The sequence below is a fragment of the Mugil cephalus genome, chromosome 9, assembly GCF_022458985.1.
Source record: "Mugil cephalus isolate CIBA_MC_2020 chromosome 9, CIBA_Mcephalus_1.1, whole genome shotgun sequence".
NCBI lineage: Eukaryota > Metazoa > Chordata > Actinopteri > Mugiliformes > Mugilidae > Mugil > Mugil cephalus.
This window is the reverse complement of record NC_061778.1, coordinates 16997647-17010290: the sequence shown is the minus strand read 5'-3', so window position 1 is coordinate 17010290 and position 12644 is coordinate 16997647. Positions and strand designations below refer to the sequence as shown.

Below are 12644 nucleotides of genomic sequence, written 5' to 3'. Positions count from 1 at the left end.
TGAGACCACCCACTTACAACCTGTGCCAAGACCTTGATTCAGGTGAGACAGAGTAACATTTGACAATTATAAACCTTAAGACGCCATTGGAATCATTCAAGTGGGTGAATTGGAAAAGTTCTTTTTTTTTTTTAATCCAACCCTAGAGAGGCTATTCTATGAGCTTCGTGCACAATCACAATAAAATTGAAATGGGTCCCTTTCAAACTGCTGCCATAATGTTACTGTCTAAAATATCGTGAAGCACTGAGATTAAGAGAAACCATGCTGTCTGTTTCCAGGAGTTTCCAGGCAAATGTGAAAAATGTGTCCACATACCTTTGGCCAGATAATGTACGCGGGGTCCATATGCACAGAGCTACCATGAAGTAATCAGAGTCACTAAGACACAGATTTAGACCAGCTTCAATTCAAGGTAAAATTGAAGACATGACACTTTCCAATGAATAACACTTCATAACACAGATGTCTTGCATTTCATGTTTGTTTGAAGAAATAAACAAGTACGTGACACGGACAATTACAGCCCCCAAGGCAGAACAGATGAGATGGTTCAGCAAAATACCCTGATACCTGGAAAGAGTTCCACGCTTTGTGCTTGGGAGCAACAACTCAGCCAGAAATGTTTGGACAGCAGATGAACAGGGGAGGGGTTAGTCTTGGAAAAACACACCAACAGTCAATGGGCAGACATTCTTCAGTCTGTTTTGACAATGATGTCCTCATCTCAACTGAACAGCACTTCAATGGATACCATTTTCTTTTTTAAACTTCATTTCAGCATTGAATATAATCCAGTACCTTAAATTAACTTACATTCTACCAGCAGTAAACAGCTCAGGACTGAACATCAATCACTACTGGAAAGAATTTCACACTAATGGAAACTACACACGCTACATTCTAAACAGGAACAGTGCACAAACTTATCTTTTTCTTCTTTCTGGTGGTCTTGATGATTTACAGTGATATCATAATTCCATTCTTGATGTCAGAGCCTCCTTTATAGCCCGATTCAATTCAATTAGATATTAGAAATACCAAAGAGACCTTGAAACCTCAGCCTCCACAGACCTTGAGAGATAAAAACAAGTCATGTCCTCTTGCCAGATGCACAGTATGCAACACAACGTGTATGGCAGCAGAGCATGTCGCCCAATAGCTCAGCCTCAGAAAAAAAGGATTTAATAAAACATATTCTTCTCCAAAAATAGCCGAGATATGAGGAGGGATAGGCAACTGGCAAAGGCACCAGCACAACAACAAAGTAGATGATGCAGCTATATAAGGATAATGTAGCATTAACAGCAGATCAGCCATTAATTAAAGTAAGGTTGCTGGTTCAGTATCTGGATCTTGCTCCTAGTCACAGTAAAACTTTTTATAAGGAAGACCTTGTTGTGAGTTATCTCATGGTGGTAGTTAGTTTAATTTAGCACAATGTCTGAAAACCTTTATCTGTTTAATCTCTAAAGCTCACTAATAAATATACGCTGTCTTGTTTAACTATTATGAATAAAAAAAACTGGACTACTGTCCTGACTAATTAATTTTCAGGGTTCCTTTCTTTGTATGAAGCTAAACTAACCTATCGCTGGCTATAGCTTTGTCAATACAATACAAATGTCCAGCACAAAAGCAACACAACTCCAAAACTGTGAGTAAATGATGTTATTAGCAAAAGTACCAGAAAGTACCAATATAAATATGCTAAGTACTCACCCTTCTGGTGTTGTCTAATACTTTGGGGTCTGGACGACCGTAGTTGGGAGGGTTGGCGTGTGGGTCGTATCCCAGCCTGGAGAGCATGGGAGCGATGACAGCCATGTCCTTCACCACGTCAGCTGGGATCTTCCCAACCCACTTGGACAAAGCCTCCACATTGACTGGCTTGATGACCTGGTCTGTGGATCTCTCCACCCTAACAAGACATGGAAAAAAAGTGTGGGTTTTAGCTGCAAATAGAACAAGAATATTTCTTCATCTATTACACATTTTTTCTAGGTTGTTAAAGCATATGTAATGAATTAACCCAGATTTTCATCTCAAGTATTTCAGTCTAGCACTGAGTTGTTTAATCTGTGACAAAGATTCAAGTGTTGGTCATTATCTAAATGAACAAATCACATGTATTCCTAGCTCATCATGTCCCCATATGGCCCAGGTTACAACAGACAAGTCCATCTTTCAGTTCAGTTCACTGCAAGCATCTAATTGGCTGTAATTGGATCATGAAAGACTATTAAAGATGGCTTCCCAGCCTCCGTCTCTCAGCAGGTCCCCATTAAGCAAGCTGAATAAATGACCTCTCACTCTATCAGTTCAGTTATCACGTCACATTTCATATGATTTATCATCTGTGACCCGTCTGCCTCAAACAATAGCCAAACTCTGCACATGCGTAGGGCTTCTGGTTTGTTGAGCTGTAAACTGTCACCACAAACCGAATAGCTGGATAATAGCTTGGTAGCGAAAGTTCAACCTTTGCTGTTTATAGTTTTCTCCCTCCATTATGTCAAACACGGGTAAATTATTCATTGTCTGAAATTAAATATTCAACTGGTAGAGGGATTGGAGAATTTGTTTTCTGGAAGCAGCAAAGTTTACCATCCTGACAAACCAGGAAAATTAGGATATTGACTCTATGAAGATGAGATCACCACAGTCCAGGGGATTCAGGGTCTTGCTTAAGGACACTTTGGCAAGTAGTTCATGTAAGCCTATAACAATCATATCACAACTGATTAATTTGCCTGTGTTGCTTTGAACATGTCAGAAAATGTTAAAAAAATTCTAGCACTTTTTCCTAAGCATCCAAATCTCAGATATATACAGTGTGTGTGTGTGTGTGTGTGTGTGTGTGTATTTTATATATATATATATATATATATATATCTATATATATATATATATATATATATATATATATATATACACACACAAGCACACACACATTTTAAAAGCAAGAAATAGTGAAACGTAGACTGGGTAAAGCATTTGAAAGCTTTGCTTTTCCACAGGTAGACTTAATCGGACTCTGGCTGTGGAAAGTTCAAAATCAACAGACTGGACATAACGTAAAAAGGGTGATATCTATTTTCCAACTCCAACATGGGGGAATTAAGGTCATACAATGTTGTAAAACCAGTGAAGTGAGTGGCTCTTTATTGAAAACAGGAACAACTTGGGTAATAAGTCTGGTATGTCTTCCATTTATACCGGTCCCAATCAGTATTCCTTAAAAAGCATAATAAAGATAAAATCAGCTGAGTGTGCATTTAAGACCTAGCCTAATTACCAAACCACAAAACTAAGCCTAATTCTACAAAGCAAAGACGAAACATGGTAACACACAACTCGACCAGCAGAAGCACCTGGGCACACTTGTCCACAGATGTTCACCAGCAGCACGGCACCAGAAAACCAAGCCAACTGTTTGCTTGGAGGTCTTCACATCTTTTGGTTTTCAGATTGTTTGTTCATTAGTTTGGTTTGATACATCTGTAAATATTATAATGGATTTTGAATGTAAAGAAAACATTCCTCTTAAAGCTATTCTTGATTGATTTATTTATGTATGTATGTATTTGGATGTATTTTTTTCTGTAGAAATAAATTGACAGTACCTCCTACTTTTCAGTAAAACTAAACACAGTTTACAACAGTGGCATGTTAAAATTCAGGATTATAAGAAGGCAGTAAGAGGCCACTCAGTACCTTTCATTTTTTGTTACATAATACGACTGAGTTCCAAAATCCACTCAGATTTTTTGATTTTCCCCAGGCAACTTGTGTGAAGAACATATCACTCTTGCTGAAGCAAAAAGCTCTTATGTTGCTCTGAAACCAAAAATCCACTTCTTTTCATCCCCACAGCTGCTATTAGTTTTTTCATGCAACTCTTCTCCCACGCACACCTATTTACCATTTAGAGTCCAGCTTCTCCAATCCTATGTTTCCTGTCTGACTCTATACTTCAATGCAGCAATTCACTTCCCTCTAATCCATTTACTTTACAATTGAATCTTTACACTGTACGGGTATAGTCTCCTGCATGATTAATAGAGTGAGCTGGTTTTGTCATCTCAAGAGGATGGTAGAGATTGTTTCTGAGAGTCGGGCCATGATCCAAACATCCACTCTGCAGCAAATGGGTAGGGAATCACTTTAGGTACCTTCATTGAAGCCCAAGAGGCTGCTAAGTGTTGACGTAGACTATAAACTGATAAAGATGGAGCGTGGTGAGCAGCTAAGCGTCTCCATCAGGTTAGATGCAGCCAACCTTATAGACAGAAGAGGAGGTCTCCACCATACACACCAACACAACATGCAATATATCAAGAAACTGGAAGTCACGTCAAGGCATTGAGAAATTATAAGAGCCTGGAAAACAGATTCTCATAAATAACATAAACAATACATAAACATCCGAATACTTGACACTTCTGGCAAGAAATCCTGAAAACTAAACAACCTGAAAAGACTCATTAGTCAAAATAATAGCAACTGTTACACACCCTAAGAGTAAAAGTTGTGACTCCGGAGGTCTCAAACAGGAAATGTTTAATTTTAATATGTCAAAAATAGCCAAAACAAGTTATGACCGATGAGTTTATAATTTGATTTTGTGTTCATAGGCCAATTGTCCCCCTCAATCGAAGCTTACTCATTAGGCCAAAGTCAAAGTAGCGCCAGATTTACAGCCAAAAACAAGTAAATGGAATGACTGCATGCTGTTAGTGAACTGTGAAACACACGAGCCCTGATGGGTAACACATTTTTTATCGCTAACATTAGCATCTGATACGGAAAAACAATCAAAACGTCAACAAAGGTACAAACACTGTCCGGTTCCAGCTCCACTGACATGAAAATGCAGTTTTAGACTTATAATGCCCCAGAGTTCAAGCTGACTCACTTTGCTTTAGGCAAAGTGAGTCAGCTTGAACTCTGGAGAATTTTGCAATTAATGAATTCATTGAAAAAAAATGTAATATTGTAAACATAGAGTGGGGTCAGTGGATGCTGAGGCACACAGTGCAAAGAGGTCACCAACTTTCTGTTAAGTCATTCACTACAGACCTCCAAACTTCATGTGGCCTTCAGATTAGCTTAAGACCAGTGCATACAGGGCTTCATGCCATTAATAACTATTGTTAAATGAAATGAGAAATTGGATTTCTTTTTCCAATTAATTAACCTACCCATTACTTTCTGGATTACCAATTTTTTTTCGCCCAACCAAGTACCTTCATGCTGTGAGAATAACCACTGCTAAAGGTTATTAACACCCATTTGAAGTATAATGTAATAATTGACATCCTTTAGCTTCAGGAGTCTATGTGTGCAGAAACAACCCACTTACAACTTGTACATGAACTGGAACTAGTATCTGCTATCAGACCAAACTGACTGTCTTCTTCTATTGGGATTACATAAGGGCTTTTACAATAAAAATTGCAATGCCGCGAAATATTCCCCACAAATCAACGCATTTACTTCGATGAGTTGTTGCAGCCTTATTAATAACACATGGTGTCAATGACATGTCGAACTTTTCAAAAATGATCTCTTTCTGTTGCAATTTACAGTAAATGTTTTGACATTTATAGCATGTATATTATATAGCAAGTCTAAGGCCAAAGGTCAGACACAGATAGAGTAACGAGAGAGATGGGTTTAAATATCCCATTAGTTTGATAGCAATCTTAAATCTTTTGTACTCACACTGATAAACGAGCGACACATGCCAACTCCTCTTGTCGGCTTTAAATGAGATGGGACCAAAAAAAAAAAAAAAAAAACAACCTTTCCGCCTGTCACATGACCACTTCCCTTCAGGCTGATGCTCTTAATGGCCTCCAGCTTGTCAATTATTCATTGCTAGCCCTCCTTTACCCAAGGTGGTGTTCTGTATCACCCAAGGCTGATAAGGGAGAATCGGATAGAGACACTGAGATCGCAAAAAGGATGGAGAGTTAGAGAAGAGGGATGAAATGGCTCCCTGTTCTGGGATAAGTAATGGAGCAAGTCTCTCAGATGGGCAGGGCCCCCACTAAATCAAGGTCAGGTAATTGATGTTAATGCTGAGGCAAGGTCCCGCTCTGGGGCCTGGCTGCCCACTGATTGAGATTTTCATGTAGATAGAGACCCAGCGCTGTGAGATGGTGGTGAACAGAAGAGCTGGTGGTTGCAGTGGGTAAGAGGCATTTTCTCCCAGGTGTCATGGGGGTTGACTTTAATGCACTGTGGGTAAAGTACTTGATAGGAGGTGGGGCAAAATGTTTGTAATGGTAAAACATAGTTGTGCAGCCCTGAAGGCTACGCATTTAGCAGGCCTCATTTTCCACCACTATATCAAAACCCATTTAGGAGAAAGGTATGACGCTTGACTAAAACCTGTAACAGAAGACGTCTTCCTCAAAACTTATTTGTCTTTTGACAGTTAGTCAAAAAGTGATTTTCTGATGCAAAATAAAACCTGTGACAATCTAGTTTTCTCCTGTTTGCTCTAGTTTTTAGTTAATTATGATATTCACTTTATGTATGACATGTAATTTTTCCAACAATATTTTTTCACTTATATCATGACTTTTTATACTTCATATACTCTCAGCTGCCTGTTCCATTAAAATTTCTATCTTTCAAGCTCCTCCAAGTCTAGACTGAATGCATGGTGTACCTGTTCATCCATGAGGTCCAGTGTTTAAAAGAATGAAACATGGAGATGTCAAGAGAATCCAACAAAATATAATTTTTTGCCCTGGAAAGCACTGAGGTACCTGACATTTGTGACCAACTGTGCCTGTTAACCATCGACAACACAAATCAGTGTCTCTACGCTTATCTTCAGGGCTCTGGTTCAGGTCCCCATTCATTAATAGTTAATAGAAAATCAATTTGCGGTGGGGTGACGTGTGCACTAAATGACCACAGATCTGCATCTGGATCCCAAAAGGCTCTTATCAACCGCCTCCTCTGTGTGGACATTTTGTCCATTTTGCCTCATGCTGTATTTCCATTTCAAGTGTCTTTTGATGGTCCTCAGAAAAAATGTTAAACGCTGAGTCCCTGATTTAATCAAACAGAACCAGTGGAGATGATTTTCCATTGTCTGGACACAACTACTAACGGAAGTGTTATGAGAGACAAGGGCATTGTGGCCTTCTTAAGAAACCTCAAGGGTCCTTGCCATTGAGTTGAAGCAGTCCATTGATGCAGTAGCACAGCTGAAGAGCACTTGAGAGTATCCATGGTATCTCAGCTTAAACCCCAACCTCGCTTGAAAGCATCTCAAGATGAGGTTTTGTGGTTTGGTAGAGAAAATTATACAGGGGATTTACGAGGTTTGCTTGACATCATGTTTGACATATTTGTAGGTAGACCCTAATCATACGTGCAGTATGCAGTAGGATCTTAGAGTATCACCCAAGTCATGTGCCAACTATAAAACTACTACAATTACTTCATGCAAACTTGCCACACACTGAATGCTACATTTCTTCTCACACCAATCAATCAACACGGAGGAGAATAATTCTATAGTGTGACTGTTTAAACATTCAGCCGTGACAAGCTACAGCTGGACTCAAAGACGGAGCTGCTGTAAAAGTAATGAAAAGGGATGACATCATTAAAACAAATGAGCCCAGCATGCTCAGTAGGACATACATTCCTTTAAATCCAGGGTTTTCCAAGATTTGTGGTTATTGTGGATTTGGCTCTGGTTGCCTCATCTCATTTTCTCACCTCCCTCTTTTCTTCATGACCTCATCTATAGTCACAAAAGTAGGACACATCAGCATTTACTTCAGGTTATAGGTCAATTTATGGATTATAAGACTTGGCTGTGCATTGACACACTGATCAAATATTTCAATATGCTTAAGCATTATTGTCTGGATGCTGGTAATATGGACACATTTATTATGACTCTTATCAAACTATTTTTTATGTAGTGTGGATTAGGGGAAGAGGACATTCCTTCTGTCATAACAAGTTAGTTGATGTGGTCATCACTGGTGCAGCGGAGTCCTTGAGACAGATTCCCAGTGCTCTGAAATCACTGGAGGACTGGATAATAACATTCTTCTATAGGGATGAATTATTCAGTGCTGTAGTCGTCTGTTGAAATAAGCTGCTATCTGTGTTCGATCTTCATATCTGTTGAGTTTCCTTGATGCCTTTTTCAAAACAGATTGCGAAACTTGGTTATACTAGTGATCCTCTACACCAGTGGTAAGTGAACCTGGCCTCTTGTGCAAGACTTGACATTTGCATTTTACGAAAGTGTTTAAAAAGAGGTCAACTTTACTTAGCAGACAAAAAAAAAAAAAAGGAAATGATTTATATCACTTCAGATTTAAATAAATGCCTTTCGTTATTCTTCTTTAGACTGTTAGACCAAAAAAGTTTTACTTCAATTTTAAATCATTCAGAATTGTTCTAGTAAACAGTATATTCATTAATTTTGTAAAAGCAACAAACGCAGTACTTATTTTGCATGCAGTATGGACAGCATTACTTTTATTATTGTCATGGTGGCTCTATGAATAGCAAAAAACAGATTATAGTCAAATATAATCAAATTTTAGCATATGCTGCTGTAACTGTTATGCCTCACTCATCTTTGAGAAAAAATGTATCTGATACAACCATTAAAGTGGGTGTTTTGTAAATCACAGCCTTTTTTCAATTATTACAATGCAGTGTCACAGCATGGACGTGGAAGTCTGGGCCCCACTAAACAATACTGAAAACCTTGCCCACAGCTGAACATAATTGCTAAACTCTGCTGTGCACCACCATCCCTGCAGCCCGTTTGTGCTTCAAATTATTTTTTATCCGTCAAACGGATTCAGAACAGAACAACAAAAAGTCAAAGAATCTAACAAGGAAAAGAGCAAGAAAATAAAGTCAATTATAAATTCTCTATTGGCATAAAGAAATCAACTCCACTGTTTACAACAGAGGAAATGGAATGAGCTCAACCAATAGAGCGGTAAAGGCAAGGGGCATTTGGAATGAATACAAAGCCTTATAATAAAAAAACAAAACCAAACATGAGTGTTTCCATAAGCAGAAAACAAAAATATGTGGTGCAACAATCTCCAGAAGAAATGGGAGTGTGTTCTGGTGCTACGTGGCAGGAAGAGTGTGGTAGCAAAGGGGTGGGGGATTGGGACAGGCGGAGGCGAAGAATGGGGTTGTAGCCCTCCAGCGTCTCCTCTGTAGCTTCCAGAGGCCGACCTCTCAAATCAGTGAAACCAAAACACCGCTGACACCAGGAAGCGCCATTACGAAAAACCTGTTGGTTTTGCTATGTCCACTAATAAACAGGTTCCTTGCTGTGTACAGCTGTAGGATGTTTCATTTCCAAGTAATTAATGATGATGAAAAGTCTTGAGGCTTTGTAAAAACATGGAAAGGACACAGGCAAGAGGTTCATGTTGGGGATAATATAGAAAGTGATACTTCGCTACTACTTGACACACTGCTTACCTTCATGTCAATTTTCTCAAGGTTAATAGCCCATTCATATTGTTTCTCTCCTTCAGGCAAAGTACTTAAAAGCTAAGTAGACATAGACATGCCCAAGCTCATTTCTATCACACTGGGAATGTGATAATGTATGACAGGCCTGGATTACCACATGAGCTTGTGGGCCTGGGATGAATCACAATTTCTTACAACATAAAAAAAAATGTTTATTTATCAACTATAACATTGGCAATGAGCTATTTAATGGTGCTACGGCTGCAGGAGATGTATCTATTAAGAGTAAAAGCCTATGTGGAACTTGCTGCCACATAAATGGATTTGTGTATTTCCACAGAGATGAAAGACAATTCCAGAAACTGCGTTAAAATACGTCAAGTGTACAAAAGAACTGAAAATTAACCATAGAGATAAATGATGGTTAATTGTAGCCTTATCTATCCTTACTGGCAGTAACTACTACAGAGCAATGGATGCAACAAAACTGTTTTAAGACTGTGTACTCAACACTGATACAGCTCTAAAACAACTATGAGAAATGACAGGTAGATAATTCAGTCATTATCTATCATTATCTATCTAATTTGAAGCAACTACATATGGAAAATCTCTTTTTCTGAAAAACACCAAACAAAGCTACGATGTAATTATTAAAAATGAAAGAGTTCTGTCTGTGTCCATATAAGCCCTACAACGAAAATCACAGTGGTAATAGAAAGAGTTTATTAAACTTAAAGTTCAGTGATGATTCATTAATTGGACAAAGGTCCAATCTCACCCATGCTCTATTTGTAGTGTAAACACAGGAGAAATTGACAGGGTTTGGAGTCAGTGTGGGCAAAACTTACTTGGAGAGGGACACTCCTCCAGCTTTCCCAATAAGCTCCTCGTGGTGGAGAACAGCATCATTCCAAGGAATGTCTAGGAATTTCAGCAGCGTCCGCATCCATTTCTCAGGATGGAGGACCAATTGTTCATAGCGCACAGGGAGGCATTTGTCCGCTGCATCCAGGCACTGAGTGTACATTGTTTCTATGGCCCGATTCCACTTGGTCAGGCAGTCCCGGTAGCTACCCAAATCAAAGCCGGCGATGGTCACCTTCCGTGAGATCATGGAGTGGACTGAAGCACGACCATCACGAATCATGAGCACAAACTTGGCACGTGGGAAAATCTTGGCCAGGTAAGAAAGCGACTTCAGTGCGAAGGGGTCCTTGTTGCACAGGAAGTTGGCAGGTTCACCATGTTTGACAATGATTTCCAGCAGGAAGGCCTGCATGGCGGCGTCCAGCACCTCATCTGTCACACCAGCCTCGTCCAGACGCATCTTCTCCCGGCCCGAGCGGCTCCACATCTGCTTCATGGCCAGTATACGCGGGATGACACGGGTTTCTTCACCACAGCGCACCTCTGGGTGGGCATCCAGCATGGCTCGCATCAACGTGGTCCCACTTCGGGGCACGCCACCGATGAAGACGAGTGGCATGTCTTTGTTGTAAACAAAAGGCGTGCTGAGATTCTGGCCAGTCCTTAAGGTGGTCCGCATGCTGCCGCCCAGAGCTGACAGCGGCAAGAATCCACCTGGCTGGCTGCGCTCCTCAATGCGGTGGTGGCACTCCATGGCGTGGCGGCCCAGGTAAAAGACCGTGACTGAGCTGATGACCAGACAGGCCACCAGCAAGTTCTGTTTCAGCTTGCCAATCATGTTGTAGGCCACAGGCACGAGAGGACAATCTCACCACAGGGGTAAATTAGGGGGTGGGATGGGAAAGAGGAATTGAAGGGTAATTAAGGTTCCCACCCTTTATGGTTGTTTGCTGGGAACCAGGCATGGATCGAGCTCCCTGGTGCACAGTAGGTGCTGAGTCCCCAGCTCCATGAGGCCTGGATTATGACACAAAAACACAGTTAGATTTGATTATACATCAAGGAAAGATTAATCAAGAAAGGTTAACAACAGAACCTAAATGAAAGACTTTTTGTGTGTCCTAGATTTAAAAATAATTCACGTCACAGATGCAGGCACCAAGACATTCATGTGTCATTATTGTAACCAAATCAAAGCATCTCAGAGTAAATCCAGAGAAGAAAGTTGTCAGGAAGGGTGATCACCACATTCTGTTTATTTGACAGGCCTTTTGATGTCAGGCCAGCCCTTTTGTGCAGTTCCACTGTGCTCCACGCTTTAAATCACAGCTGACAAAAAACTGCTTCACACAAGTATGACAATGATAATGCCACCACAAAAAATAAATGAGCTCCATCTCAATATTGTGTCATGGTGAGTTAGTGTCAAGAATTCAAATCTCAATGAAAGACTTGGTTCTGACAACAGTGCGAGAATGAAGAACAACAAATCTTCGCTGTTCCACATTACTCAATAAGAGCTCTATTTTTAATGGTGCTGGACATACAGCAACTGTGGCTTTTAGTCGCTGCTGGCACATTCATCGTTACATTTAACCTTCAGTCTAATGAATGTACCTAGCTGTACTAAGGGCAATGTATGCTTGCACTCAGATATGGCTTGCTTGTGACAACCTCTTTTAGCAATGCCTTAAAAACACATAACTGCTATTTTGCATGACTGCTAGAAAGGGCAAAATGTTCCATAATTTGAAGCACACGAGCAACAAACAGAGCGTTTTTGTGTTTCTGAAACAGCAGTAACTGTACCAATATCTTAAAGCACCTCAAATAATGTTTATGCATACAGAGCACAAAACTGAGACTAGATCTCAAGTGCCAGTTCAGCACACATGAGGGGATGCATTTTAATAGCACGTAGGCACCCACACAGTCAGTGATCTGAGAGATCATGGCAGAAACAAGCCGAAGATGTCAAAACACATGGTGAACAAAACACAGTCAATGTATTCATATGCATTGGAAAAACCAGGGCCCATTTAGCCTTTTGTACCATCACAAAATAATAGGACTACAGTTCTAAGGTTCCTTAGAAAGAGATTCCTATTCACTAATCCTATTCACAAAGCTGCTGAGACTTACTGTTCCCACCAAACCAAGACCATTACTAAGTAAAGAAACAGGAACCTGTTGCCATGGATGACAGAGACACATTTAGAGCAAAATTTCTTTTTGAATGGCTCGACAACAATATAGGAGTCCTAAAATGGTGAGTTCCT

The 12644-nt window shown here is 40.0% G+C and overlaps 1 protein-coding gene across 4 annotated transcripts in view; it reads right to left on the bottom strand.

Annotated features, from left to right (window-relative positions):
* tpst1 (tyrosylprotein sulfotransferase 1) overlaps positions 1-12644 on the bottom strand; it is a 37508-nt gene that overhangs the window by 12324 nt on the left and 12540 nt on the right. For all 4 annotated transcript variants that reach the window (XM_047594063.1, XM_047594062.1, XM_047594066.1 and 1 more), the window contains exons 2-3: positions 10347-11382; positions 1723-1921 (exon numbers count right to left, since the gene is read on the bottom strand). In XM_047594063.1, the coding sequence (XP_047450019.1) occupies positions 1723-1921; positions 10347-11203 (1056 nt within the window). In that variant the 5' untranslated portion in view covers positions 11204-11382. The remainder of the gene's footprint in view (positions 1-1722; positions 1922-10346; positions 11383-12644) is intronic.